Source organism: Notamacropus eugenii, chromosome 2 (genome assembly GCF_028372415.1).
Source record: "Notamacropus eugenii isolate mMacEug1 chromosome 2, mMacEug1.pri_v2, whole genome shotgun sequence".
In the NCBI taxonomy this organism is placed as follows: Eukaryota; Metazoa; Chordata; class Mammalia; order Diprotodontia; family Macropodidae; genus Notamacropus; species Notamacropus eugenii.
The window spans coordinates 139,692,216-139,719,770 of NC_092873.1; the positions used below are offsets into that span (position 1 = coordinate 139,692,216).

General features: G+C 35.4%; 1 protein-coding gene across 10 annotated transcripts in view; it reads left to right on the forward strand.

Annotated features, from left to right (window-relative positions):
• Positions 1-27,555, forward strand: part of SMAP1 (small ArfGAP 1) — a 326,484-nt gene that overhangs the window by 228,392 nt on the left and 70,537 nt on the right. For 7 of the 10 annotated variants that reach the window (XM_072642575.1, XM_072642582.1, XM_072642583.1 and 4 more), the window contains 2 exons: positions 937-1,011; positions 4,667-4,747. In XM_072642575.1, coding sequence (XP_072498676.1) covers positions 937-1,011; positions 4,667-4,747 — 156 coding nt within the window. The remainder of the gene's footprint in view (positions 1-936; positions 1,012-4,666; positions 4,748-27,555) is intronic. The other 3 variants (XM_072642576.1, XM_072642581.1, XM_072642580.1) reach the window with 1 other exon arrangement.

Below are 27,555 nucleotides of genomic sequence, written 5' to 3' on the forward strand. Positions count from 1 at the left end.
GCACCATTTATTTTTAAAAATTCCTTGTAGGCACTATTGATATGATAGGGCAGCATAGAGATGTCAGTTTTATGGCTCTGAAGATCTACTACACATTTTGTAAACGTATTTCAGTTACATTTTGGCAGTAAAGAGAGCAGGAAGATAATGCTTCCATTAAAGTGATCAACTACGCATGTAGAAATTGGGTGGGAAGATGTGTGAAAATGCTTTTAGATGAAACCCATTTTCATGTGTAAATTGCCTCTGTTGCGTATATAACTGTCTCATAATGCCTTCGGGTAATTCAGTGAGTATGGCACTGAAAATAGTGGTTGTACACGCGGATATCAGAGAAGAAGGTATATAAATTGCTTTATAATAAGTCTGGCTGTCGACTCCTCAGATGTTATTTTATATTAACCCACTTTTTCTGTATTTTTTCCCTGTTCTTTTAAATAGTTGATTAAAATTAAAATTAAATCTTTTACCATTCCAGATCTTTTTTTTACTTCTCATTCTTAAAAATGTTACCATGAATAAAAACAAAAACTATATTCTCTGTCCTGCCACATGGGATGATGTGCCTTCATACTTCAGAACATTAATATTTTAATAGTTGGGTTGGTTAAAACTGAACAATGAAAGAAACCTAATTATTTTTCTCATTTGTAGTGTAATATTATCCAAATACCTTTTTAATTATATGCCAGTGAATTTCATTATAAATCATGCTCTCTTATTTGATAGATCCTTTTACTTTTAGAAATGCCACCAGGAAAATATTAAAGACTAATTTTATGCTTTTTTCTTTGTTGCTTTGTTCTTCTACTGCTAACTAGACTTGAAGTGTTTCTGTTTCTTAGAAATACATGAAATTGCATTTCTTTGCTTTTTCTGTCACTTCTGATCACTTTCTTTGCTCTCCTTTTTATCCTTTTCATCTGCTGTATACAGATTTCCTCCTCTGATGTTCTTCAGCCTTTGGTATCCTCTCCTCTGCAAGCTGCTGCTGAGAAAAACAAATTGGAGGTATCTAGTTTTGTAAAAAGCAGATTGCATTTTAGAACACCTACTTTAAGTCTGCCCTCCTCCCCTCTTTTATTGTGTGCCATAATTTGGGTAAGATAAAACATGTTTGATTATATTTTTCTGAGTTCCCAAAATTTAAAGTGCATCATATTTCTATTTTCTGGACTGCATCTCCGTGTATACCTATAGAGTCAGAGTCTTACTCCATACTTTTAAAAAAATTATTGTTTTGTGTACTTACCTCTAATCAATTTTTTTTTAGATATTTCCATATAATTACTGCTGAGTTTATCTGTTTTTAGTGCGTTCTGTGGACTAGCTGTCTTTTAATTTTCTTTTAAAGGTTTCATATCTATAAATATTGGACAGAGATGTTAAAATATCTTTATTTTATCATCAAGGAAGTGCGGCCGGGTCAAATTTAAAATGTTACAGTAATGTACATTATGGGAGTTAAATATATATAAATGTTAAAACTAAAAATACAGGATGGAATGAGAAATATTACTTTTGCTTTCAGTAAAGAGTTTTAGTAGTATGGACTGGATAAATTTTCTAGATTAAGTTTTGATGGACTGGTTGCAACTTATGATCTATAATCTTTTTTGAAGTTAAATGTTTTGAAATAGCTGTTCAGGTAATCCTGGCATAAATGTTAGTATATAAAATTCTGATGAGTAGGAATTACTTCGTTGTATTTATGTCCCAGGCACATAGAAAGTACTTAATAAATACTTACTGATTCATATATACAATTTCTAAAAGAGCTTTATTGTAGAATGGTCCTAATCTGAATAAAATACAATTTAATATCAATAAATATAAATTCTTACTTTTGGGTTAAAAAAAAAAAAGACTGCTTCAGAAGTGGGGAGATGTGACTAGAGAGTAGTTTATATGATAAACTTGAGGCTGTCAATTGCAAGTCATTAGTTCCTCTTCGAACTGGTAAATCAGGGGAAATGCAGAGGCACCATTGTATAATCCAGTCTCATTCACTCACTAGATATGTGACGCCGGACTGTTTGCCTCAGTTTCCCCACCTGTAAATGGGGTTTTTATGAAAATCAAATGAGATAATAATTGTAAAGCTCTTAGTATAGTGCCTGACACATAGTAATGAAATTGTTTATTGATAATAATGATGATGATGACAGTAATAATAATATGGATAGAGAGCCAGCCTTGAAGCCAGGAACGCTCATGTTCAAGTGTTGCTTCTGATACTTTGCTTATATGTGTCTGGGCAAGTCACTGACCTTCTTTAAATGGGGTCATGAAGGGTAGGGCGAGACTTGAAAATGACTGAACAAGTCGCTCACCTCTCAGTACTCTAGAACAGTGGTGTCAATCTCACAGAAATGGAGGTCATTAAACTGCAAATAAGGATCCGTACAGGCCACATACTAAGAAACTCACATACTATCTGTGTTTTATTGTATTTTTATTTATTTTGGTAAATATTTCTCAATTACATTTTAATCCAGTTCCGGCCTGTCTTCAAGGCAGCAAACTGCATGTTTGATACCTCTGCTCTAGATAACTCTTAAGACTATAAGCTGCAGAGAAGTTGCCACCCAGCCTTAGTGGAGGCTTTTTCCTTGCCTGGAGTTTCCCTATATCAGTGAAATCTCAGTTACAATTTTTATTTTTACTGTAGGCACATGGGTGATAAATGGCTACAAAAACAAAGGGAATGTTCTCTTAGCCTGCATTAAAGGTCATCATGTCTAGGACCCGTCCAGTGTTCTTCTCTCCCCTGCCCTTGTCTGATCACATCTAAAGCAGTGTATTCATTGCTGGTCTCCCCATTTCAGGAAGGGCATTGATAAGCTGGAGGGCATCAAGTGGGATGTATGTTTGCTCTTATTCTACTTTCATTTTGAACCATTGAGCATTTTATAGGATAGGATAGGACCTATACCATAGGCGTAGCCTAGGGTGCTACAGTTGTCGGCCTAAATTAGCATAAGGGTATTGGACGTATACCAATCTTGAGAGAGGAGCAGTGGAAGATATGCATATTATCCATGTCTTGATAGTGTGCTAAAAACAAACTGGAGAGCTGCTTCTGAAATATTCTGCCTCATTATCTCTGAACCCAAAATTTAGAGTCATTACATTAGTACTACAGTTCAGTGACATTTTGGATTATATAGATTTCTGAGTTAATTTGGGAACCTAAGAATCATTTATAATATTGCTTCGTTTGGGAATATGTGTGTGTGTGTGTGTGTGTGTGTGTGTGTGTGTGTGTATATATATATATATGCATATGCACACATATATACATGTACTGTAGGAGGTTTCAAATAGGTAGCCTACAGAGGAAATTTTGGAGCATAGTTGAGAATGTGCAGGTTTTATTTGCTATTGTAACCATTTGCTATTGTATTATGGTTATGATATATTTTTAAAAGAGCATTATTCTGAAGCACAAGTTAGATAGTTTTATTTCCTCCAATATAAAATTAGTGAATTTTTTCTTTGCTATATTTATATCTCTCATTCTTGCTAAATCCATACTTGTTCTGATTGTTAATTTAATTTCTTTCCCTTTAAAAAAAGAGGACAAAACATTACATTAATTGCTTTTAGTAAGTAGTACAGTTCAGCCTAAGAATTTTTAAGGAATTAGGGAAATCATTTGCCAAATAAAACATAGATAAATCTGACTTACTCTTTTCTTTTGCTTTTTGGTAGGAGATACGAGTCTTTGCTTTGTATCTCATATACATACATACATACATACATACATACATACATACATACATATATATATGTAGAGAGAGAGAGCCCATTGAGTAGAAATACTTTAATAATATTAATGTCTGTTGCTTAAATATTCCGTTGCTTTTTTGATTTAGAGAATCATCTAAGCATGTACAATCATTTTTATTGTTTAGTCATTTTTCAGTTGTATCCTACTCTTTGTGACCCCTTTGGGAAAGATACCAGAGTGGTTTGCCATTTCTTTCACCACTTCATTTTACTGATGAGGAAACTGAGACAAATAGGGTTAAGTGACTTGCCCAGGGTCACACAGCTACTAAGTATCTGAGGCCACATTTGAATTCAGGAAAAGGAGTCTTTTTGACTCCAAGCCCAGCACTCTACCTGTTGTGCCATCTAGCTATCTTGTATAATCATAACAGCTTGTTTTTGTATCACTTTGCAATTACAAAATGCTTTCCTGCTAACAGTTCACATAAGAGTAATACCTATATTATATGACCCATATTTTGCAAATGGAAAAAATGAAACTCAAAGGTGGTAAATAATTTGAACAAAATTTTATAGCTAGTTTGTGAAAAAATTCAAACCAAGGTACTTCTTTTCACAGTACATCTTGCCTATTTCCCTTTCTTAACTATTAGTATTTACGTGGACATTAGTGATTCAGAGCAAAATTCTTAAAATGTGAAGTATGTTTTTGTGAAAATAATGCTGATTTGTTTTAGATTGATAGTTTATTGGTGCTTTTTCTTTTTAAATTTTTTCCATCATTCTCATTTCCATGTGACCTGCCACCTCTTCCAATTCCCACTCCCAAATTACCCCCCTCTAGTTAAGGAAAACAGGTTGAAACATTGACTATTTCTGACTGTGTGTTTTATTTTGATAATTTGATTATAATCAAACTCTCTTTTTTCAGAAAGAAAAGGAGAAAAAAAAAGAAGAGAAAAAGAAAGAGAGGGAGCCAGAAAAGCCTTCAAAACCCATTTCAGCTGAAAAGGTAAAACACATTCTTATTTTTGGAAAAGAGAATAAGGAATTCTTGTGTATTTAAAAGTGATAGTCTAAGTATATCACTATTTATTAAATTTACAAATGGGTACCCAGTATCTCTTACATACAAGACACTATGCTCGGTAGGCATGATGGGCTAAGGCTGTGAAGGAAGAAGGATGTCTAAGATATTGAACCTATTGCAAAAGAGCTTATAGTTTTGTATACAAGGTAGGATATGTACACAGAAGACAAGGCAATAGGTGATAAATAATAAGAGGTAAAAATAAAGGCCTATATGAATTTAGAGGAGAGAGAATATTTTTTGCTAGGATGATCAGGGAAGGATCCATGAAGGTTTATTCACTCAACAAATGTTTAACTACCTGCTCTATACAGAATGTGGGAGATACGTAAAGCTGTTCCAGCCGTTAAAGGTTTATAGTCGTTTGTGTAACTGTAATATATAACATTATATATGAAGTTAATTAAGGAGTTTTTAAACAAGGTACTATGTAAAGTCTGAAAATGAAGGGCTTTAATGATTTGGAAAATCTGGGAAAGCTCCATGGAAGAGATGCCATTTGAGCTGAACTTTAAATAATGAATATGAACTTAGAAGGGCAAGGGAAGACCTTCTAAGGGTAATGAAAAGCATGAGCAGAAGTAATAAGTGGGAGAGTATAGAGACTATTTAAGGGGCAAAGACTAGATTAGAGTGTAGAGTATATGGAGAGAAGTAATATGAAGAAAGCTGAAAACGTCAATTAGTGCCAAATTACGGAATCTCTATTGCATTGCCAAGGTGTTTGAACTTTATTTAGAAATTAATAGGAAAACTTTGAAGATTTTCAAATAGTGGAGTGATATGGCCATATTTAGGAATTCAAAAGAGTATTCTGGCTGTGGTATGATGGGCTGAACTAAGAAGGGGCAAAAAACAAGCAGGATTAGGATTCTGCTACAGTGGTCTAGTCAGATGGTATTGAGGGTCTCTATCATAGTGGTGGGGATGAGAGTAGAAAACTGAGGATGGGTCTAAGAGATGTTCATGAATTTGAAAGGAATTGATAACAGATTAATTATGAGAGGTGATGGAAAAGAATGTTTCAGTAATAGTCAAAAGGTTATCAACATGGGAGACTGGATGAATGTTGGTAATTCATAAGCAATAGTATTCAGAAGGGAGGAGCAGGTTTAGGGAGAGAAGTAAGTTTGGTTTTGGATACATTGAGCTTGAGGTGTTAGTGATACATCTAAATAGAAATGTATTGCAAATATGGTTCTCCTCATCTCAGAAGGAAAGGTCCAGATTGGAGATGTAGATTTGGTAGTCATCTGCTTAGAAGGGCGGTATTTGATTCCATTGTAGTGAATGGAATTGTCAAGGAAAGAAAGCTTAATGAGTTAAGAGAAGGGAGTATGAGGATGAAGCCTTGAGGATTGCCCTCTTTAGTGAGTGCACTACTGCATGAGTTAGCTAAATAGAAAAAAAGTGGTTATAGAAACAGAAAAATCTAGAATAGTTTGGTGCCCTTCTTTCTTTCCTTTCCTTTTTCTTTCACCCCCTTTCCCAGCCCCAAGTCATCCCAGATCCTTTCTAGGACTGCCACCACAGAGGTTGTACTTCCCCTTTTCTACTTGACTATTCACAGGATTTAAATGAGCTGATCTATTCTTTCCAGTAATATGGAGGACTCTGGCTCCTATGAACTTATCATCTACCATGCTTTTATGCCCTCTGGTCCCCTGGCATTGGTATCTGACATACTTAGCTACCTAAGGACCCTTAGGCCTTGTCATCTACTTTGTTGCTGCATTCTTAGGACTTTGAGGCTCCTTTCCTTCTGCTGTGCAGAATGAGCTTCTGAGAGAAGACATAGGGATGTCATTTATACTTAAGGCTGAGAGACTGGGTAAATGGGATAGGAAACTAGGAAAACTAAAAATGGATTAATATTTTTGGCAGAATTTAAGCATTAGAACATGAGCAGATTTAATCTGCCTGTGTGAGAAGTAGAGTTTGGTGTTTTGGAGTATTTTTGTGAAGTGTCACCACTTGGTATGCTGCTGCTGGTAGCGGATGGTGGTAGATGTATATTAGATGTATTTTTGCATGTTTGCGTGTGTGCGTGCGTGCGTGTGTGTGTGTGTGTGTGTTTTCTGGCTCTGTGCTATAGGGTGTGAAAGCTTGGACCAATGGCTAATTAGTGAAAAGCCTTTATAAAGTCTCTCAGCTGCACCCTTTAAAGACTAGGTGGGATTTTAAAAGGTCAAGATGGGGAAAGGAGAGCATTTCAGGTCGTGGTTAATATTGAGAAAAAGACAAGCTATGTACTTAGACATTTCTCTGTGGCTGGTCATATTGTGGAAGGATTTGAATGGTTGTCTTAGAAATTTGTCCTGTGGTGGACATTTGGAAACTTTTGAAAATTTCTAGTAGGGTAGTTTATAGGATCAAAGTTATGCTTTAGAATTTTTCTGGCCAGTGAATTGAAGAAAGAATATAACAGAGGCAGAAAAACCATTCTCATCCTCACCCTCCAGTGAGTGAAATTGTCTCATTTATAAGGTTATTGTGGTAATCTACATGTGTTAATAAAAATCCAAATTAGAGTAATACCATTGAGAATGAGAAGTGATACATTGCAGATGGAAAATTTGTCGGGACTGGGAGGTAAATTGGATGTGTGTGAAAAGGAAAGGAGTCAAAGATGACCATGATGTTTTGAATTTGAGTGACTCAGAGAATAATAATATTACTTGAAAGTTTATATAAATTGTTTCATTGATGTTTTCTTTAGCAGAAAGAAGGCAGTCAGGAAGACAGTTTGGAAGAGAAGAAGAGAATGATTTTAGACCTATTGTGTTTGAGAGATCGTCTGGGTGGAATTGTCAAACAGGCAGTTGAATTTAAGATTGGAACTTTTGAAAGAGGTCAGCTGGAAATGTAGATTTGGGAAGTTATCAGTGTAATATTGATAATTGAAACTGTCATAGTAAATGAGATCACTTAGGGAGAAAGAAGACAAGAGGGCAGAAGACAGATCCTGGGTATGTCCACAATTGGAAGTAGGAAACGAAAGGTACATACAGCACAGGAGACGGAATGAGAAGTAAAGTAATGGGTGAACCAACATAGTATATGCTCTAGTATTGTGTCAGCAATGGAAAGAAAGTATATGAAGAAAGAGGTTGGTGGCTGGTGTCTAGTTCAGCAAGGTCAGGGAGATTAAAGAATTTAGTGCTTAACAAGGCATTACTGACCTTGACCTTAGTTGGAGATTATTTTAGTAGAATAACAGAGACCAAAGCCTGGTTATAAGATCATGGAGAGAGAAGTAGATGCAGCTAGCCCAGGCTACGCTTTCTAGAAGTATGTGGTTAAAGTTAACCGAGATCTTAGCATATTTGTTGACTGGTAAAAACCTGAAACTTACAATCTATGATGAGTTGATTTGAATGGGTGGGTTTTTTAATGTGCATGTTTTCAAGAATGGTGAACTAAGTAACCATTCCACATTTTTAAAATTCAGGAGGCAAATTATTCCTTTTAGAAGCTCACTTAAATGATTATTTCCTCTTTAAAATAGCTTATTTTATGTATGTACTAAATCAAGATTTTTCTCCTTACACTTAAGGCATTGACTAGGTTGTATTATGTATTTGTCAGCTGTTTTTGAAAAGAATAGTTGAGAGATTTCTTATTGGTAGTTTCAAGGTGATTTGATTAATTTTTATTACAAAAGTGATCTAAACACTTGATTTAGATAAAAACTTAGTTTTTCTAGATTACTGATAACAAATAGAAATCCTACCCACCATGACCGTTAGATCAGAAACACTTTGTAAACTCGTTTTAGGATCATCATCTTTTCTCCTTTGAGTGTCACCAGCCAAACTTAAACATTGACTTTGATGGGAAATGAGAATAATGCAAATGAGTTGGGTCAAGATTGGAGAGGAAAAGTAGATGAACAGAAGAAAAGTAATTTGCTATGGCTTTTTTTTTTGATGAATGTGCTTTAAAATGGAAAAGACTAAAAAAAAAAAAAAAACTGAACCAGAATACCACTTAATATTGGAATAATTACTGTATTGTTATTCTTCATCAGAAAAAAATGTGACATTTTGCATGGGAAATCCATCAATAAGTTTGGCACTATGTTAAGTGCCTTGTAGAACATATAAAATATAAAACCTAAGGTTCTTATAATTGTTAGGTAAATAAAATTTACATAGATAAAATAATTAGAAAATAAAATACTATGCTGCCTGATAATAAACTGTGTGATATAGCCCAAGTACTATAGAAATTGAGAAGAGAAGAAAATTGAATGTAGGTTGGGATCATCAATAATATTTCACATAAGAGAGAGAAGAACTCTTTCATCTTTATGAGCCTAAGTTTTCTTCTCTCAGGGATTCTTAACCTATATCATTCTTTGACATTCTGGTGAAGCCTGTGAACCCTTCTAAAAATGATGCTTTTTAAAGAATAAAATAAAATGCATAAGATCACAACGGAAACCTTTGTAATTAAAGGATTACAATACAGTCCCCCTGAACTCTATCCTCACATGTTTTGGGGATTCATAGACTCTAGCTTAAGAACTCTGCCTTATAAAAAAGATGAGAAAAATTATACCAGTCTGTTTACCTCTCAGGGGAGTAAGGAAAATTATATATAAACTTTTATGTAACATATGAATATAATTATGTATTGTCAAATGAAATATTTATGTGAAGGCTTTTTGTAAACTGAAAGCACTTAGAGATTTTTATTCATTGTACCTTTATGCCAAGATAATCTCCCTCTTATAATTTTCCCAAATATTAATACAAATAAAGATAGACTTTCTCTTCCATCCTGAACCAGTCACTGAGAACAAACATCTTCTTACTTCCTTTACAATTATTGGATCCTTTCCTAAAAATCTATTTTATGGAATCATAGATACCAGAGTACAAAGGATATCTGAGGTCATGTAATCCAATCCATACCTAAATCCTTTGTAGCTGCATTTGCAGCAGCTGTGTTACAGTGGAAAGTATATTGGATTTTAGGACATAGGTTCACATATTAGCTCTGCTGCTTAATACTTAAGTGACCATGGGCAAGTAAGTAGCCTAACCTTTCTATGTCCATTTCCTTAGAATACTTCCAAGTTCTCTCCTAGCTATAAATCCGTGGTCCATATGCATTTCAACAAGTATTTATCTAGCCTCTCCCTTCCATTTGCCTTTTCCTTGTTTCTGGCATTGACAGTTGTTGCTTGACCTGACTTATAACAATCTGGGTTATACTTAGGACTCCTTAAATTCTGTTTGTAACAATATACCTCTTTCTTGAGTCAGTTTATTTGGGACAACCTTAGTTATTAGGAAATTCTTTGTTTTGATGTAAAATTTTTGAATAGTTCTGGTCTTAAGACATAAAACTATCTTCTTGCCTTCTATTGGTCTTGCAAAGGCCCAGCCCTTTGTGAACTATTTATTGCTTGAACTTTTAGCTATAGGAAAGTACAGAGTTTACTATCAGGTATTATCTAATCCCCACTAAAGTATATGCTCATGAATTTTTAATGGTATATATTAGTGGTATATACTAGTGATTAGCTATGTAGATTTTAGCTTGATCAGTATTTTTATCTTGAATCAATCGTTAGTTCTAGTAATCCTCATTAGAGACTAGGTTAAGGACATCAACTACTAGCCATCAAGATTTGTTCCTTTTACCAGAGGATAAAGAGGAATTAATTATAAGGAGAGGCATTCCATTGTCCAGGATTCTGCTTCCTGGGTTCCAGCCTTTCCTTTGCTTCTTCAAGGAATTGAGAGTCTTTTCAGAGGAAAGGTGGTCTGTGTAAGACATATTTGATCAGGCGATTCTTTGTGAGTTGGTGCTATTATCACAGTACTGTACAGTACAACTTAAATTGCTGTTTGTGTATGTGTTGGAAATGGTAATGGTAAGGCTTTTGTTTAGAGGATGTAGATTTGGGAAGTGATAAGCTGAAACCAAATGGTGTAGTGGAAAGAGTGCTGGACTGGGAGCTAGGAGACCTGAGTTTTATCTGTTTTTTTCTCCTGCTTATAACTGCATATAGGACTGTGGATTTTAAAACAAATTTAAAAAAATCTTCCTGAGCCTTAATTTCCTTGTTTGCTGAGCCTTATTGAAAATATAGTCCACTCTAGGGCTTGTTCACCCAGATTACTCCTAGCTCTGTTATCCTGTTCTATCTCCTCAAATCTTATCTTAGAGAGTTGAACTCTGATTTCATCTATGTAGAGAACTTTCACCATAGAAACTCTCCAGTGATGCACATCAGCAACTCTTCTCTAACTTTTAGTGTTAGATAGTTGCCTTGGACATTGAGGGGTTATATGATTTGCCCAGAGTCATGCCAGAGTCAGGACTTGGACCTAGGTCTTCTTGAATCTTGCTGTTTGTCATTTTAGCTCTATCATAATTCTTGCTGAAATACCATGAACTCAGGATTAGATTTCTCAGTCAATACTTATGAAACATCAGCTCTGTTCCTAATTACTCTTCAGTATTGATTGTTATAGTCATAATTTATGCTGAGTATGAATATAAAGTTCTTTGAAATGCTCCTCTTTATATCTTTTTTTTCTAGACTTTTTCAGATGGAATTAATTTTTTGAACATTTCAATAGCTTGAAGATCCCTTAGTGACACTATTCTGAATGAAATGATCAATTTCCACTACAAGTGTAATTAATTTCATTAGTCCAGGCCTTCATCACTTTTTACCTGGACTTCTTGTCTCAAATTTCTCCCCTCTTCTGTCCATTTTTCATATAGTTGGCAAAATGATATTTCTTAAGTGCAAATCTGACTCACTCTTGCTCAAATTCCAGTTACTCACTATTTCTTCTAGGGTTAATATAAGCTCTTCCTTTTGGCTTCTAAAGCCCTTCAAAGCCTGTCTCCAACCTGCATTTCCAGCCTAATATATTGTATCACCTTTTAGACTCTGCTGTCCAGTTAAACTGAAATTCTTGTTAATGCTCACCCAAGATCCGTCATCTCATAATACCATGCCTTTGCACTGGCTGTTCCCTATATTTCAAATGCCTTCCCCCTCCTCCTGTGACACTTGGAATCTTTGATTTCCATAAAAATTCAGCTCAAGTAACACTTTCTACAGAAAGCCAGTCTTCATTCCCTGAGTTGCTAATGCTTTCTCAAATCAATTTACCCTGCATTTATTTTGTAGATACATATTTAGTTAAGTTCCCCCAGAATGTAAGCAATTTTGTGTTTGTATCCATATTACTTAGCATAATGTACTTAATAACTGCTAGTTGATTGACTGAAGTACTAAGAGTACTTTAAATTAATGACATTTATAGCATAACATCCTATTTCAGTTTTTCTATCATTATTTCTCTTTTGCATGTATTTAAAGAGTTAACAGAAAAATCTTTTTGCTTTCTTACTTGCTTACTGAAGAATTTCAACACTTTAGTTCACAAATCAGACTTCTGCATCCCCAAATCAGTAACTACAAATGTTGCTCTTTCATTTGAAAAAATAAGATTTTATAGACCATATTTCAAATGACCTATTTATTTTATTATTTTCTCTCTTTTTCTTGAATACATTTTACTGTCAAGACAGGGGAGGTGAGGATATCGTGTAGACTTTGCAAATGCTTTATTTAGCCCAAAGCATAATTTGGACATATTCTTTCCCACATAGTTAAAATCTATTTGTACAGTAGATTTACTAAATGTGAACATCTTAATTTTTCCAGCATATCTTCCTAACAAAACCTAAGTGTGTTATTGTCTTTAGTGATTACTCTTCTAAGGTTTATTCATAACCACAATTGTCCTCTGTTGTTAACATAGTTAATAACCTAATTAGTTATAGTTAATAACAAAGTTAATAACTTTTCAAATTTCTGCCATAACTATTGGTATCCCCAAACTGTTACGTGTTTCTGTTCTTGACATAGTCACCTATCTTTTTATAATTTGGAATTTTTAGTCTCATTTTACAGTGAATAAATTACTGTATAACTAGTATCTGTTGAGAATGGTACACTGTTGTGTGAAAACTTTTGAATATACTGATGCTCCTTTTAGTTCCAAGAGACTCATCTTAATTCATAACTTCTCTACTTTATAGGTTGCTTTTTGGCTTTGTACAAGCATATTCTATATTAGATCCAGTAAGATGAGGAACACTTCACTAGGCCTGTTCTTCACAGGCTCTTAACTGTTTCAAACATATGTTGGCTGGAACAAGCTTTTCAGAGTTGGTCAAATAAACATTCCTTTCAAAATGTTATCACTGTGGTTTACTTTATCACTTGAGTAAAACTTGAACATCATGATAACATTGGAAAAGAATGCTAGACTTGAAGCCAGAACACTGAGATTGAAATCCTTCCTCAGCTACCAGGTATGTGACTCTCAGCAAGTCACAACCTTACTAACTTCAGTTTTTTCATCTGTAAAATGAAGGGGTTGTACTACATGACCTTTGAGGTCTCTTCCTGGTACCAAATCTGTGAATTACTTGAGAAACTGATGATGAATTTCTGTAGCAGAAAGATTTTTCAAATTTAAAAGTCAAATCATAGCATGTACTATTGAGTAGCATGTATCTTAGGCTAGTAACTCTTTGACAAAAGATGCATAAGTTAGAAGAAATCCAATTTATACTGTTGCCACCAATTCCTAACAAAGTATTTTAACAGCAAAACTGTTGTGTTGTGCATAATGGTCACTAACTTTGTTAAAGTTGGTTTAATGTGCATAAAGTCAAGACGTTTTAACTTGAAGTTTGAAATTTGAATTCAATTTGGCAATAATAATTTGCTGAACTTTTTAAAACATTAAATCAATGTGGAGAAGAGAGTTGGATTTAGAAGCCATTTTAATGCTGATATTACAGTAACTGAGTGGGTAGGTTTTTACTACTAGAACTCTCTATATATTTTGCTAGGTTGTTATTAACAGTTCATGTAGAACTAGTATTTTGACTAGTATTCTGAAAAGTCTCTTATTTTTAAAAAAGTAATTAATTTATTTTTAGTTGTCAGCATTCACTGCCATAAGATTTTGGGTTATAAATTTTCTCCCCATTCGTTCCTCCCTTTCTTCCTCCCTACACTTGCATGAAATTTGATATAGGCTCTACATATACATAATATATATAATAATATACATAACAAACATATTTTTACATTAGTCATGCTATAAAGAAGAATTATATCCAGTAGGAAGAACCATGAGAAAGAAGAAACAAAACAATAAAAGAAGAGGAGAGCCAATAGTCTGCTTCCATCTGCATGCAGACTCCAGAGTTCTTTCTCTGGGTATGGACAGTGTTTTCCATCATGAGTCTTTGGGAGTTGTCTTAGATCCTTGCATGGCTGAGAAGAGGTAAGTCAGTCAAAGTTAGTCATCATACTATATTGCTGTTAATGTGTAAAATATTCTTCTGGTTCTGCTCACTTTACTCAGCATCAGTTCATGTAAGTCATTCTAGGTTTTTCTGAAGTCTGCTTGTTCACCATGTCTTATGGAACAATAGTATTTCATTACATTCACATATCATACCTTGTTCAACCATTCCCCAGTTGGTGGACATCCCCTCTGTTTCCAAGTCTTGGCCACCACAAAAAAGAGCTACTATAAATATGTTTGTACATGTGTATCCTTTTCCCATTTTTATGATCTCTTTGGGATATAGACCTAGGAATGGTATTGCTGGATCAAAGGGTATGCACAGTTTTATAGCCCTTCGGGCAAAGTTCCAAATTGCTCTCCAGAATGGTTACATCAATTCACAACTTCACCAACAATGCATTAGTGTTCCAATTTTCCCACGCCTTCCCCAACATTTATCGTTTTCTGTTTTGTCATGTTACTCAATTTGATAAGTGTGATATGGTATCTCAGAGTTGTCTTGATTTGTATTTCTGTAATCAATAGTAATTTAAAGCATTTTGAGAAGTCTCTTGTTTTTGGACAAAGTCACAGTGATACACCTATCCTTATAAGAAACAAATGGTTTTTACTTGTTTTTCTTTGCCCTAAAAGTTGACAATTCATGATTTATGTAACACTTTTCATTTACAAAGTGTTTTCATTATTTGAACACGATGAGATGTAGGTATAAATCAGTCAGTCGGTAAACATTTATTAAGTGCTTACTATAGGTCAAAGCATCAAGCTAAATGCTAGGATACAAAAAGAGGCAAAAGATAGTCCCTGCCCTCAAGCTTGCAAAAATAAGTACTGCAGGTATGATTTCCTTGATTTACAGATAAGGAAACAGATTTAGAGAACTTAAGTGTCCTAAAGCCATATAACTAATATTCCAGTACAGCAAAGTGTTTGACTTTGACTAAGAAATTTTGACACTTGCCGATGTGAAGTCTGATACTTTCTTATGATAGGTACAGTTACCACATTTTTTATGGTTTCAGTCTCTCTCATGCTTTATAGAACACCTGTGATCTCACATGCCAAATCTCTTGGACTTTCTCTGATAATGCCTTATTCTTATGATGAAGCCTCTTATTCTGCTTTATTGCTTTTGATACTTTTCTCTGTCTTCTTCTCTTTCTTTTGAAACTCTTCCAAGAGTTTTTCTTCCTTTGATCTTTGTATTACTTTACTCTCTTGGCTCTCTGGAAGAAGAATTCTCTGTATCCTTTTCTGGTTTTTTGTCTTCCTCTTCCTCCAAAACTGTGGGTGTTCTTCAAAAGTCATTTAATCATTGGCCCTCTTTTTCTCTCTGATCTACACTCAGAGTTTAGACCAATTTTCTTGGTTTATCCTGACAGTTCCATGCTGATATTATTAGTTTTATCCTTTTACCTGAATGTATTTTCATCTGCTTACTACATAATTTCAGTTTATGTTTTATTGTCAACATATTCCAATTATCATTATTTTCCCTGAATTAACACCACATTCTTTTTTTCTTGCTCTTCGTTAACATCACCACTATTTCATTAGCCGAAAGGTTAAAAATTTTGGTGACATCAGTTTTTTCATGTACAAAATGATGAATTTGAATGAGATGATTTCTAGGGCCTCTCTTCAATCAGCCAGCAAGAATTTAATAAAATCCTCCTATGTTTATTCTCTTTATGGGTTCAAAAGGGGAAATAATGGTAATGACTCCTGTTTGTTATAGGGTTTACATAGTGCATACCTTATAACACAATAGGATGTGTAGTGCAAGTATTATTACACTTTCACAAATGAGGAAACTGAGCCTCAGGTCATATTGTTGTCTAAGGGTCATAGTTTCAGAGATAGGATTTCAATACAGGGCTTCTGACCCTGACCCAAGAACCACTAGGTAATAATCTATAGCCTGTAAAAACCTCTCATTCACTCACTGTAAAATGACTGTGCCCTCTTGGAGTTTGAAGGCATTTTGGAATCAATAAATAAGTTCATGGTCATGACTAGATAGTTTTCCAGATTGAGTGTCCAAATGATTTTTAGAGTAGCTTCATATTGGAAGCCCACTCACTTTTCTGATGATTTAATTATTCTTCTTTGGATTCCTCGTTACTTCTTGATTTGGGGTCAAAGTATCAAGGTTCAGTTTTCACTTCTGCTCTTTACTGCCCATAAGACTTTGGGTAAACTGCTTCACCTATCTCTACTTCAGTTACTTCGTCTCTGAAATGATGTTGTTGGGTTAGATGGCCTCTAAGGTTGCTCTCTGTTTTAAATATGTAATCCTAGGATCCTTTTGTTACCTTGCCCTTGGGTGGAGAGAGTCCTCAAAACTGCGTACTCTTCATTGGCTTTGTGCAAAGGTAGGTGGTTGTTGTTGTTGTTCTCTCCCCTCCCCCCATTTTTTTCCCCTAATTTCCTTCTTTATGATGCTCAACATTTTTGTTAGCCCTTCAGAAGTTTTCCCTTAGTAATTCTTTAGATTGAGGTCATGAAAGAACACTTTATATAGTGACTCGTAGATTTAAGCGATAACTCATACCCTATCATCTTAAAAAGCATAGTTTAGATTATTTTTTTTCTTAAATCTCTTACATTAAAGTTGTCCGCAATAAAGCTCACCTTCCATTTCTCTGCCTACCCACATAACCTCTCCAGATTTCCCTGCAGTTTATCCCTGTCAGCTCAGTAACTCATTATGTGGAAGAGCTTATCTGATATGAAAACTTGAAGACTTCATTGTGTGTCTCTTTCAAATGATTTATAAAAATGCTAAATTACTAAGTAATCCTCCAGTTTTTACTTTTTCATCTAGATAAGGCCTTGTTATTTTTGCTTTTAATTTTTTTTTTTAATCCTCCATGATAACTAAGTATTTTTAGTACACCTTGTCAAAAGTCTTTTCAGAATGTAAATTGCTTGCAAATGTACATGAGGATTTCCTTGTTAAAGTACAAGTCAGTCTAAGTTTTAGGGGTATCTTAGATACCACTTCAAAGGTATTTGGATCCTGGAATATCTGTAAGGTTATACTTTGGAAAAGGAACTCCAAAAGCAGTATTCTAATGAGACACTAGTCTTTTTCCCTATATGTAATGACACATCTTAATGGTAAGTATGGTTAGCTTATATCTTGATGACAAAAAAAATCTTAATTCTATACAGTTATGTGAAAGGGAATGAGTGCTGCTTGGACTTCATATTTTGGTACACCAGAATTGTGCAATAAATTGACATTCTACTGATTAATATAGAAGCATATGAATTCTTTTGTGGGGAGACAATGCTGTGGCCTTGACCATGATACAGCACTCAAAATATTGGGCTGAGAATTATTAGAAGAATGAAAAGTGACCTTTACTTAAGCGATTAGAGTTCTTTTTTGATTATAGGAACAGAAATCTTTTGACAATACTCAACTCAAGTGCTACTAAGAAAAACTTTAGTTTTAAGAGAAATTTTTAGTAAATATAGGAATGAGTGAAAGAGAAAATAAGCAATGTGATTTAGATAAAGTCAGTTTTTTAAAATGACTTATAAAAATTTTTTTTATAATTTTTTAAAATTATTTAACTTTTAACATTCATTTTCACAAAATTTTGGGTTCCAAATTTTCTCCCCATTTCTCCCCTCCCCTCCACCCCAAAATGCAGAGCATTCCAATTGCCCCTATCATCAGTCTGCCCTCTCTTCTAACATCCCTCTCTTCCCTTGTCCTCATCTTTTCTTTTGTCCTGTAGGGCCAGATAGCTTTCTATACCCCATTACCTGTATTTCTTATTTCCTAGTAGTAAGAACAATACTCGACAGTTGTTCCTAAAACTTTGAGTTCCAACATCTCTTCATCCCTCCCTCCCCACCCATTCCCTTTGAGAAGGCAAGCAATTCAATATAGGCCATATCTGTGTAGTTTGCAAATGACTTCCATAATAGTCTTGTTGTGTAAGACTAACTGTATTTCTCTCCATCCTGTCCTGCCCCCCATTGCTTCTGTTCTCTCTTTTGATCCTGTCCCTCTCCAAGAGTGTTGACTTCAAATTGCTCCCTCCTCCCACTGCCCTCCCTTCCATCATCCCCCTACCCTGCTTATCCCTTTCTCCCCTGCTTTTCTGTATTGTAAGATAGGTTTTCATACCAAAATGAGTGTGCATTTTATTCCTTCCTTTAGTCGAACGTGATGAGAGTAAGCTTCATGTTTTTTTCTCTCACCTCCCCTCTTTTTCCCTCCACTGAAAAGTCTTTTACTTGCCTCGTTTATGAGAGATAATTTTCCCCATTCCATCTCTCCCTTTCTCCTCCCAATATATTTCTCTCCCACCCCTTAATTTCATTTTTTTAAGGTATGATCCCATCCTATTCAATTCACTCTGTGCTCAGTGTGTGTGTGTGTAATCCCACCAACTACCCAGATACTGAAAAATTTCAAGAGTTACAAATATTGCCTTTCCATGTTAGGAATGTAAACAGTTCAACTTTAGTAAGTCCCTTATGACTTCTCTTTGCTGTTTACCTTTTCATGCTTCTCTTGATTCTTGTGTTTGAAAGTCAAATTTTCTTTTCAGCTCTGGTCTTTTCATCAAGAATGCTTGAAAATCCTCTATTTCATTGAAAGACCATTTCTCCCCCCTGAAGTATTATACTCAGTTTTGCTAGGTAGGTGATTCTTGGTTTTAGTCCTAGTTCCTTTGACTTCTGGAATATCCTATTCCACTCCCTTCGATCCCTTAATGTAGAAGCTGCTAGATCTTGTGTTATCCTGATTGTATTTCCACAATACTTGGATTGTTTCTTACTAGCTGCTTGCAATATTTTCTTCTTGACCAGGGAACTCTGGAATTTGGCCATAATGTTCCTAGGAGTTTCTCTTTTTGGATCTCTTTCAGGTGGTGATCGGTGGATTCTTTCAATATTTATTTTGCCCCCTGGTTCTAGAATCTCAGGGCAGTTTTCCTTGATAATTTCATGAAAGATGATGTCTAGGCTCTTTTTTTGATCATGGCTTTCAGGGAGTCCCATAATTTTTAAATTGTCTCTCCTGGATCTATTTTCCAGGCCAGTTGTTTTTCCAATGAGATATTTCACATTATTTTCCATTTTTTCATTCTTTTGGTTTTGTTTTGTGATTTCTTGGTTTCTCATAAAGTCATTAGCCTCCATCTGTTCCATTCTAATTTTGAAAAAACTATTTTCTCAGTGAGCTTTTGAACCTCCTTTTCCATTTGGCTAATTCTGCTTTTGAAAGCATTCTTCTCCTCATTAGCTTTTTGAACCTCTTTTGCCAATTGAGTTAGCCTATTTTTCAAGGTGTTATTTTCTTCAGCATTTTTTTGGGTCTCCTTTAGCAAGGTGTTGACCCACTTTTCATGCTCTTCTTGCATCTCTCTCATTTCTCTTCCCAGTTTTTCCTCCACCTCTCTTACTTGATTTTCAAAATCCTTTTTGAGCTCTTCCATGGCCTGAGCCCATTGAATATTTATTTTGGATGTTTGGGATATAGAAGCCTTGACTTTTATGTCTTTTCCTGATGGTAAGCATTGTTCTTCCTCATCTGAAAGGAGGGCAGGAGATATCTGTTCACCAAGAAAATAACCCTCTATGGTGTTATTTGTTTTCCCGTTTTTGGGCATTTTCCCAACCAGTTACTTGACTTTTGGTTCCTTTGTCAAGAGTAGGTTATACTCTGGGAATCTGTGAGATCTCAGTTCCTCCAAAGTGGCCCAGTCAAGCATGTACTGGTCTGGACGCAGAGAGGGATTTTTGTGCCCAGAATCTTAGCAGTTACTTCTCCACAGTCACCTGGCTTCCAGTTCCCCGAAGTCAGCACTGGGGGCTGATTTTCAGATAAGCTGGATGGGCAGGGCCACCATTCAGTGTGAGACAAAGACCACCTTGGCCAGGGCCTACACCCAGGACTGAGGTAAGACTCAGATCTTCAGTGCCCCCAGGGATTTTTACACTCCAACAATGGAGGGTCTATAAGGGCTGCTGTGCAGCCTCTGTGGCTGCTGCCTGCTGCCGGAGCTATGGGAGAGCCCTTCTCCCTTCCTGGCCAGCTGATAAAACCCCATCACTGACCTTTGGCGCCTGTGGTTTGAGGGGTCTGAGGACCTGCTGCTGGTTCTGGAGATTCCACCCCCAAGGTGTCCTTCTCCCAGAGTCCTCACGCCACGCTCCTCCGCCAAGGCTGTACTGGGCTCTGCTCTGGGTCCGGGGTGCGACAGACCTTTGGCGTTGGTTTTTCAGGTCTCTCTGGACCAGAAATCTCCGCCACTCCATTGTTCTGTGGCTTCTGCTGCTCCAGAATTTGTTGGGAGTTCTTCTTTACACGTATTTTATGGGCTGTGGGTTAGGAGCGAACATATGTGTATCTTTCTACTCTGCCATCTTGGCTCCTCCCCTTGACTTTTTTAAAGGTAGTGGAAAAAATCCAACTTATATGGTAGTGATTGTAGAACACTGAAAATAAATTAATAAAGATTTTAAAAAAATACTCTAAATCACTGTTGATTAGAGATGCAAATCAGAACAACTCTGAGATTCCACATCACACCTATCAGATTGGCTAATGTGACAGAACAGGAAGATGATAAATGTTGTAGAAGATGTGGGAGAGTTGGAACATCAATTCATCATTGATGGAGCTATGAGCTGATCCAACCATTCTGGAGAGTAATTTGGAACTATGCCCAAAGGGCTACAAAAATGTGCATACCTTTTTACCCAGCAATATTGCTTCTAGGACTGTATCCCCAAGAGATCATAAAAATGGGAAAGTGTCCCACATGTACAAAAATATTTACAGTAGCTCTCTTTGTGGTGGCCAAAAACTTGAAATCAAGGGGATACCCATCAGTTGGGGAATGGCTGAATAAATTATCGTATATGAATGTAATGGAATAGTGTTGTGTTATAAGAAATGATGAACAGGAAGACTTCAGAGAGGCCTGGAAAGACTTATATGATCTGATGCTGAGTGAAAGGAGCAGAACCAGGAGAACTTTGTATACAGCAATGGCATAGTGTGTGAAGATTTTTTCTGGTAGACATAGAACTTCATTGTAATGCAAAGATCTAAAAAATTCCCAGTGGTGTTTTAAGGCAAAATACCTTCCACATCCAGAGAAAGAACTGTGGAATTCAGTTGCAGAATGTAGCAGATCATCTTCTTTTGTATTACATTTTGGTTTGTTATATGATTTCTCCCATTCATTTTAATTTTTCTATGCAGCATGACTGTGGTGAAAATGTATTTAATAGGAATGTAGTGTAGAACCTATATAAACTTGTATACTGTCTTAGGGAAGGAGGGGGAGGGAGGGGAAAAAAATCTAAGTTATGTGGTAGTGATTGTAGAACACTGAAAATAAAAAATAAATTAAAAAAAATTGTGTGCAGAAAAATGTATTTTTCAGCACTCTCTGGTGAAAGATTACAGTTTTTCAGTGGGAACCCACACCCAATTTTCCATAGGTTTTTGACTTCCACACTGTTTTCCAGGAACATTGCCACTGTGAAAGTTGAGGATTGACTGTAAAAGCAACATATGATCCCAGTGTTCTTGCTACAGTCCTCTTGTGCCATCTGTCTTGGTGTAGTGGAAAGAGAACTGGATTTGGAATCAAAAGCTCTAATTCTGGATCTTGAGTCCCTTTACTAGCTGTTTGATCTTCTATAATCCTCTTGGCTTCTCAGAGCCTCAGTTTCTTTATAAAATAGCATTTGACCCCAGTGGCACTTGGAACTTGTGAAATTTTGCCTGAATTGATAGCTCTTAGAGTTATCGATTATCAGTTATAAGATATCAGTAGCAGAGAAAGAGCTACAGTTGTTCTCTGTTCTCCTCTTCTCCTTCCACCACTGGTGGAATGTGCATAAGGAGGTAATAATTAATGTAGGCAATAACTCATTCTAAATGTACACTGCCCTTTGGTGTATGAAGCAAATACACATTTTCCAAATAAATATTGGATCTGGAAGTTTGAAGGAACTTAAAAAAATTCGATTTTATTGATATGTTTTGGTTTTCTATCATCTTCATTAGAGATGTCCAACTGAAGGCCTAGAAGTGCTCTAGAACCAGTTTAAAATATAACTGGGAAATGTTTAACAATATAATTAAAAATATAGTGCAACATAGAAAATGTTAATTTGTGATTTTCAGGTCACATACTTGAATATTTGATTGAATGAATGAAGGAAATGAATACATTTTGCATTATTCAGTTCAGGGATCTGCTTGTATTTGAGTTTCACATCACTGCTCTACATTTTCCAGTATATCCTTCAACTATCCCTTTCTAGGTAGCCTGCATTATTTTAAAAAAAAAAAAAAAAAAAAAAAGAATGCATGGAAAAAAATCAGTAAAACTAGCCAGTATCTCAAAAAAGCCTATTGTTTTGTGTACAGTGTTTCCCATCTTACATTTTCAAATAAGCAGGAGAAGAAGTGAAGTTATTTGGTACTTTTACATTTCAGCTTTTCTTGCCTTTTTGAGATTTTGGTTTTTTAAAAAAAATTGTTTTGTCTCTCATTTGGAACATAATTCATTGAAGAAGAGATTATTGTGAAAACTTGACTAGATGATAATCATTTGAATAACTGATTGAGTTGTAGATACTTCCAAGTTACATTCATATTTATGGATGGTTTTTGTCATTCAAGGATGAGAGCTGAAAATGGAAAAATTCATTGAGCTTCTGAGTCATGTTATTATATGGGAAAGATAGCCTGGTGGAGTGGAAAGAGTACTAGCTTTGGAATCAGGAAATTGGTGTTTGAATCTTCCTTCTGACATTTCCTAGCGGTATGACCACCACAGCAACTCTCTTAACTTCTCTGAGCCTGTTTTCTCATCTGTAAAATGGGAAATAGTATCTCTGGCACTAGCCCCATAGTGTTACAGAGTTCTTACTAGAATTTGTGAACCTGGGCAGCTCAGCCTCTTGTTATTTTATCTGTTAAATGAAGGTACTTCCTAGGTTCTTCCCAGTGCTAAGTCTATGATCCTATGGAGTAAAAATATGTAGGCATACTGTTCACAAACTTTAAAGCTATTTTTGTTGTCATGAGCATGAAATGCATGTAAACATTCCTAGTTTTTTTTGTTCAGTTGTTTTGATCGTGTTGGACGTTTTGTGACTCCATGTGGGGTTTTCTTGGAAAAGATACTGCAGTGGTTTTCCTTCTCCTGCTAATTTTGCTCATGAAGAACTGAGGCAAACAGGGTTAAGTGACTTGTCCAGGGTCACACAGCTAGTAATGTCTGAGGCTAGATTTGAGCTAAAGGCCTGGTACTCTATCTGCTGTGTCATCTAGCTGCCCCAAAATATTCCCAGACCTAACTCAAAAAAGCCTGATGAACTGTTATCTTATCTGTGAGGTTTTCCCCAGTTTCACCAGTGACTGATTGTCTTTATCCACTGAGACACTTAAAACTTGTCTCCCTTGTATTTTCACAAAATCTTGATATGTTCACTTTATTCTTAACTAGATTATACTCTGTTTGAAGATTGATCTGTGATCACATCTTAAGTTCTTTTTATTTCTCCATCTCTAGCTTAGTACTTTACTTATTACCCTATAATCTTTATATATTTTAAAAATTATTCTTGTCTATTTCAGATAAGACTGAAGTTCCTGAAATCTTGAACTGTTTTTTTGTTGTTGTATAGTTGAGGCTAAATCTTCGTGATCATATCTATCTCGGCGAAGATACTGAATTAGTTTGCTATTTCCTTCTCTAACTCACTTTTACAGATGAGAAAACTGAGGCAAACCAGGGTTAAGTGACTTGCCCAAGGTCACACAGCTAATAAGTGTCTGAAGCCAGATTTGAATTCAGAAGATGAGTCTTCCTGACTCCAGGCCTGGTATTTTATCCGCTGGTTGCCCTCTGAGCCATTTACATGTATGTAGGTGATACTCATTTATGGCATTTCAAATATGAAAAACAAGTTCTCTCTGCTTCTTCCCACTTCTTGTTAATCCTTTCAGAGGTTGGTAGCCCCCTCCAGCTATTCAGACTCATTTAACTTGTTAAGAGTTTCTTTTGTCTTCTGTATTTGCTGCTTTATGTTTTACTCAGCCCTGGTTTTGTCAATAGGATCATTTAGAAGTAATAAATTTTGTTAAAAGTTCATTTTTTTTCTTGTAGGATTATATTCTACTTTTTAAAATCAGTTAATAAGATCATAGAGTTGGAAGTACAATAGAGGTCAGATAATCCCACCTTAATATTTTACAGATAAAGGCTCAGAGAGGTTATATAATTGTCCAAGGTCACATAGATAGAAAGTGATAAAGCTGGGATTGGAACCTAAATCTTCCTTTGACTTCAAATTCATCACTATATCTACTTCTTTAGAGAATACATTGGATATACATTATAATCTAAATATCCAGGTAATTTTATGTTACTTAATGTATTTGACAACATGAGGTTAATAATGATAGGAGTAAAATTATTGTGAGATCTAAAGTATATTAAAACTATGTAATATTTTAGCTTTACAAACCAGTTTTAATATTTCTTATTTCTGTCAGTTTTATTAAAATATCTTTTTAATTTGAATGGAAATTTTGAAGGGCAAGAAACATGACATATATTTGTATGCTAACATTTAGTCAAATGTTCCATTTCTCTTTGAGTGAGTCTTTCATCCAGTAATCATTCAGTTTCAAAGATTATTTTAAAATGTGACATTTAAACTTTTTAAAAGGAGAATTAATTTACTTTACTAGTATTGGTGATATAGTATACTGACCTATGATAATGAAGGTTGAAAAAGTCAGACTTCTAAATGTTGTTCACCAAAGGTCTGTGCTTCTGAAGTAGTAATAATGAGCAATTAACATAACCAATATGAATTAGGAATAAAATTGATCTTTCCACTTGCTGTATTTTCCTAGAAGTCTGAAAAGTAATGAACTGAAAATAAAACAAGCTTGAATAATATAAAATCATTGGGATGTTGTTAATCTAGTGTCAAGACATAAATCAAGTGACTCTTACCCCTTTTCCCATTAACAAATCCTCAAGCTACAGTGACAGGAGAAAGCCTGAACAAAAGGAACAACTCTGTGAAGGCTCCAAAAACAATTATGATTATTCCCCTTAAGCCTAATGTTATAGGGGAGAGGAGCTGGACCTTTGATTTCATTGGTATAGAGAAGAGTTCTGTGAAGCTTATAGTCTTGGAGAGTTGCCAAGAGCCTTGAGAGATTACAAACCATGCCAGGGTCACAAAACTAATTTTGTTAGAAGCTAGGTTTGAATCCAGATCATCAGACTTCATTGATACTGTTTCTTATCCACAATCATGTGGTCTCTCTTGAGCCATATAACTTGTAAAATATATTATGCATATATATAAAAACATATTATGATTTATTTTTTACAGTTTTACATATCCAGTAGAAGATAAGTTCCCTGAGGGGAAGGATTATTTATGGTTTTTTCTTTAGATCCTTTCCACCTATTATTGTTCCTTATTCATAGTACTGCTTATTAAATTGAGTCAAGGTAGTAAGACCAAATGACTAGATTCCCTTTTGTTTCAATAAGCACTTTTTAAGTGTCTGTTATATGACAGGCACTGGGGATACAAATGAAAAGAGTGAAACAATTTGCGTTTTTAAGGAGCTTACTTAATATGAGGGGAGGCATATACCTATGTAAAAACAAACTTGTACATGATAATTGTATCCAAAGTTATTAGAGAAGGAGAGGACACCAGCAGATTCAAGGATCAGGAGAGTTTTTCTGTAAAAGGTAGAACTTGAGCTATATCTTGAAGGAAGAGGGGGAATTCTTTTAGGTGTGTTGAAGTTCCTTCTAAACACTGAGGACAGTCAATGCAAAGGCAGTATTGTCTGTGAAATAGTAGTCATTTTTTGAATGGCCATTTTGAATAGTAGTCTACAATATTCCTCTATTTACAGTGACCACTTTAGTTTAGCCTAACTCTTTACCACTTTGCTGAACTATTATAATAACTGCCACGGACTTTCCCTACTCCAATCCATCTTCCCTCCACTCTGCCTCCAAAGTGATTTTTTAAAAAACTATAGGTCTGATCAGGTAAAAATTTTGTTTGACTTTTAAACCACTTTACCATCTGGTCCTTTCCTATCTTCCCATTTTTCTTACATATTACTCATCCCACCATCTACATGAGACTCCCCCTCCCATCTCTGTTCCCTTACGTGAGCTGTCCTTCATTCCTGGAATGCACTTCTAGCTCATTTTTGCCTTTTGGAATATTTAGTTTCCTTTAGCTCCAGCTCTACTTTCTACATTAAGCTTTTTTTGAACCCCTCAGTTACTAGTGCACTCTCTTGCAAAAATATCTTGGATTCAGTTTGTGTATATTATGTTTATATTTACCATATTCTCTCCCCCACTAAAATGTAAGCTTCTTTTTTTTTTTGGTCCAACCCCTTATTTTATTTTTTTAATTTTATTTATTTTTTTAATGTTCTACAATCACTACCATAAAACTTAGATTTTTATCCCCCGCCACTTGCCCCCCACACCCCCCTCTCTCCCCACGACAGCATACAATTCTATATAAGATCTACATATACTTTTCTATTGAATACGTTTTCACTATAGTCATGCTGTATAGACGAACTAAAATAAATGGAAGAAATCATATAACAAATCAAAACATAATACACACACACACACACACACACATACACAAGCATGATCTGCTACATAGAATATAAGCTTCTTAAGGGAAGCTTTTTTCCTTTGTAATTCAAACTCTTAGCGCAGTGCCTGGCAGATGGCAGTCACTTTAATAAATGCTTGTTGATTGTTTGTCATTGATGTATTGGGGATTCCTCTTTAGGTTCAGGATGGTCTAGATAAATTCTGAGGTCGGTTCCATTTCTTAGTTTCTGTGATTTTGTTCCTGGTGAAAGGCTATCCTAAAGTTGGGTAAAATTTTTTTGGTGGTCTGATCTTTTTATTTTTATTTTTTTAATTTAAATTTATTTATTTAAGTTTTCAACATTCATTTCCACAAAATCTTGGGTTGCAAATTTTCTCCCCATTTCTCCCCTCCCCCTACCCCACAACGCCAAGCATTCTAATTACCCCTATCACCAGTATGCCCTCCCTTCTAACATTCCTCCCTTCCCTATCCCCATCTTCTCTTTTGTCCTGAAGGGCAAGATAAATATCTATACCCCATTTACCTGTATTTCTTATTTCCTAGTTGCAAGAACAATACTCAACAGTTGTTCCTAGAACTTTGAGTTCCAACTTCTCTTCATCCCTCCCTCCCCACCCATTCCCTTTGGGGGAAGGCAAGCAATTCATATCTGTGTAGTTTGCAAATGAC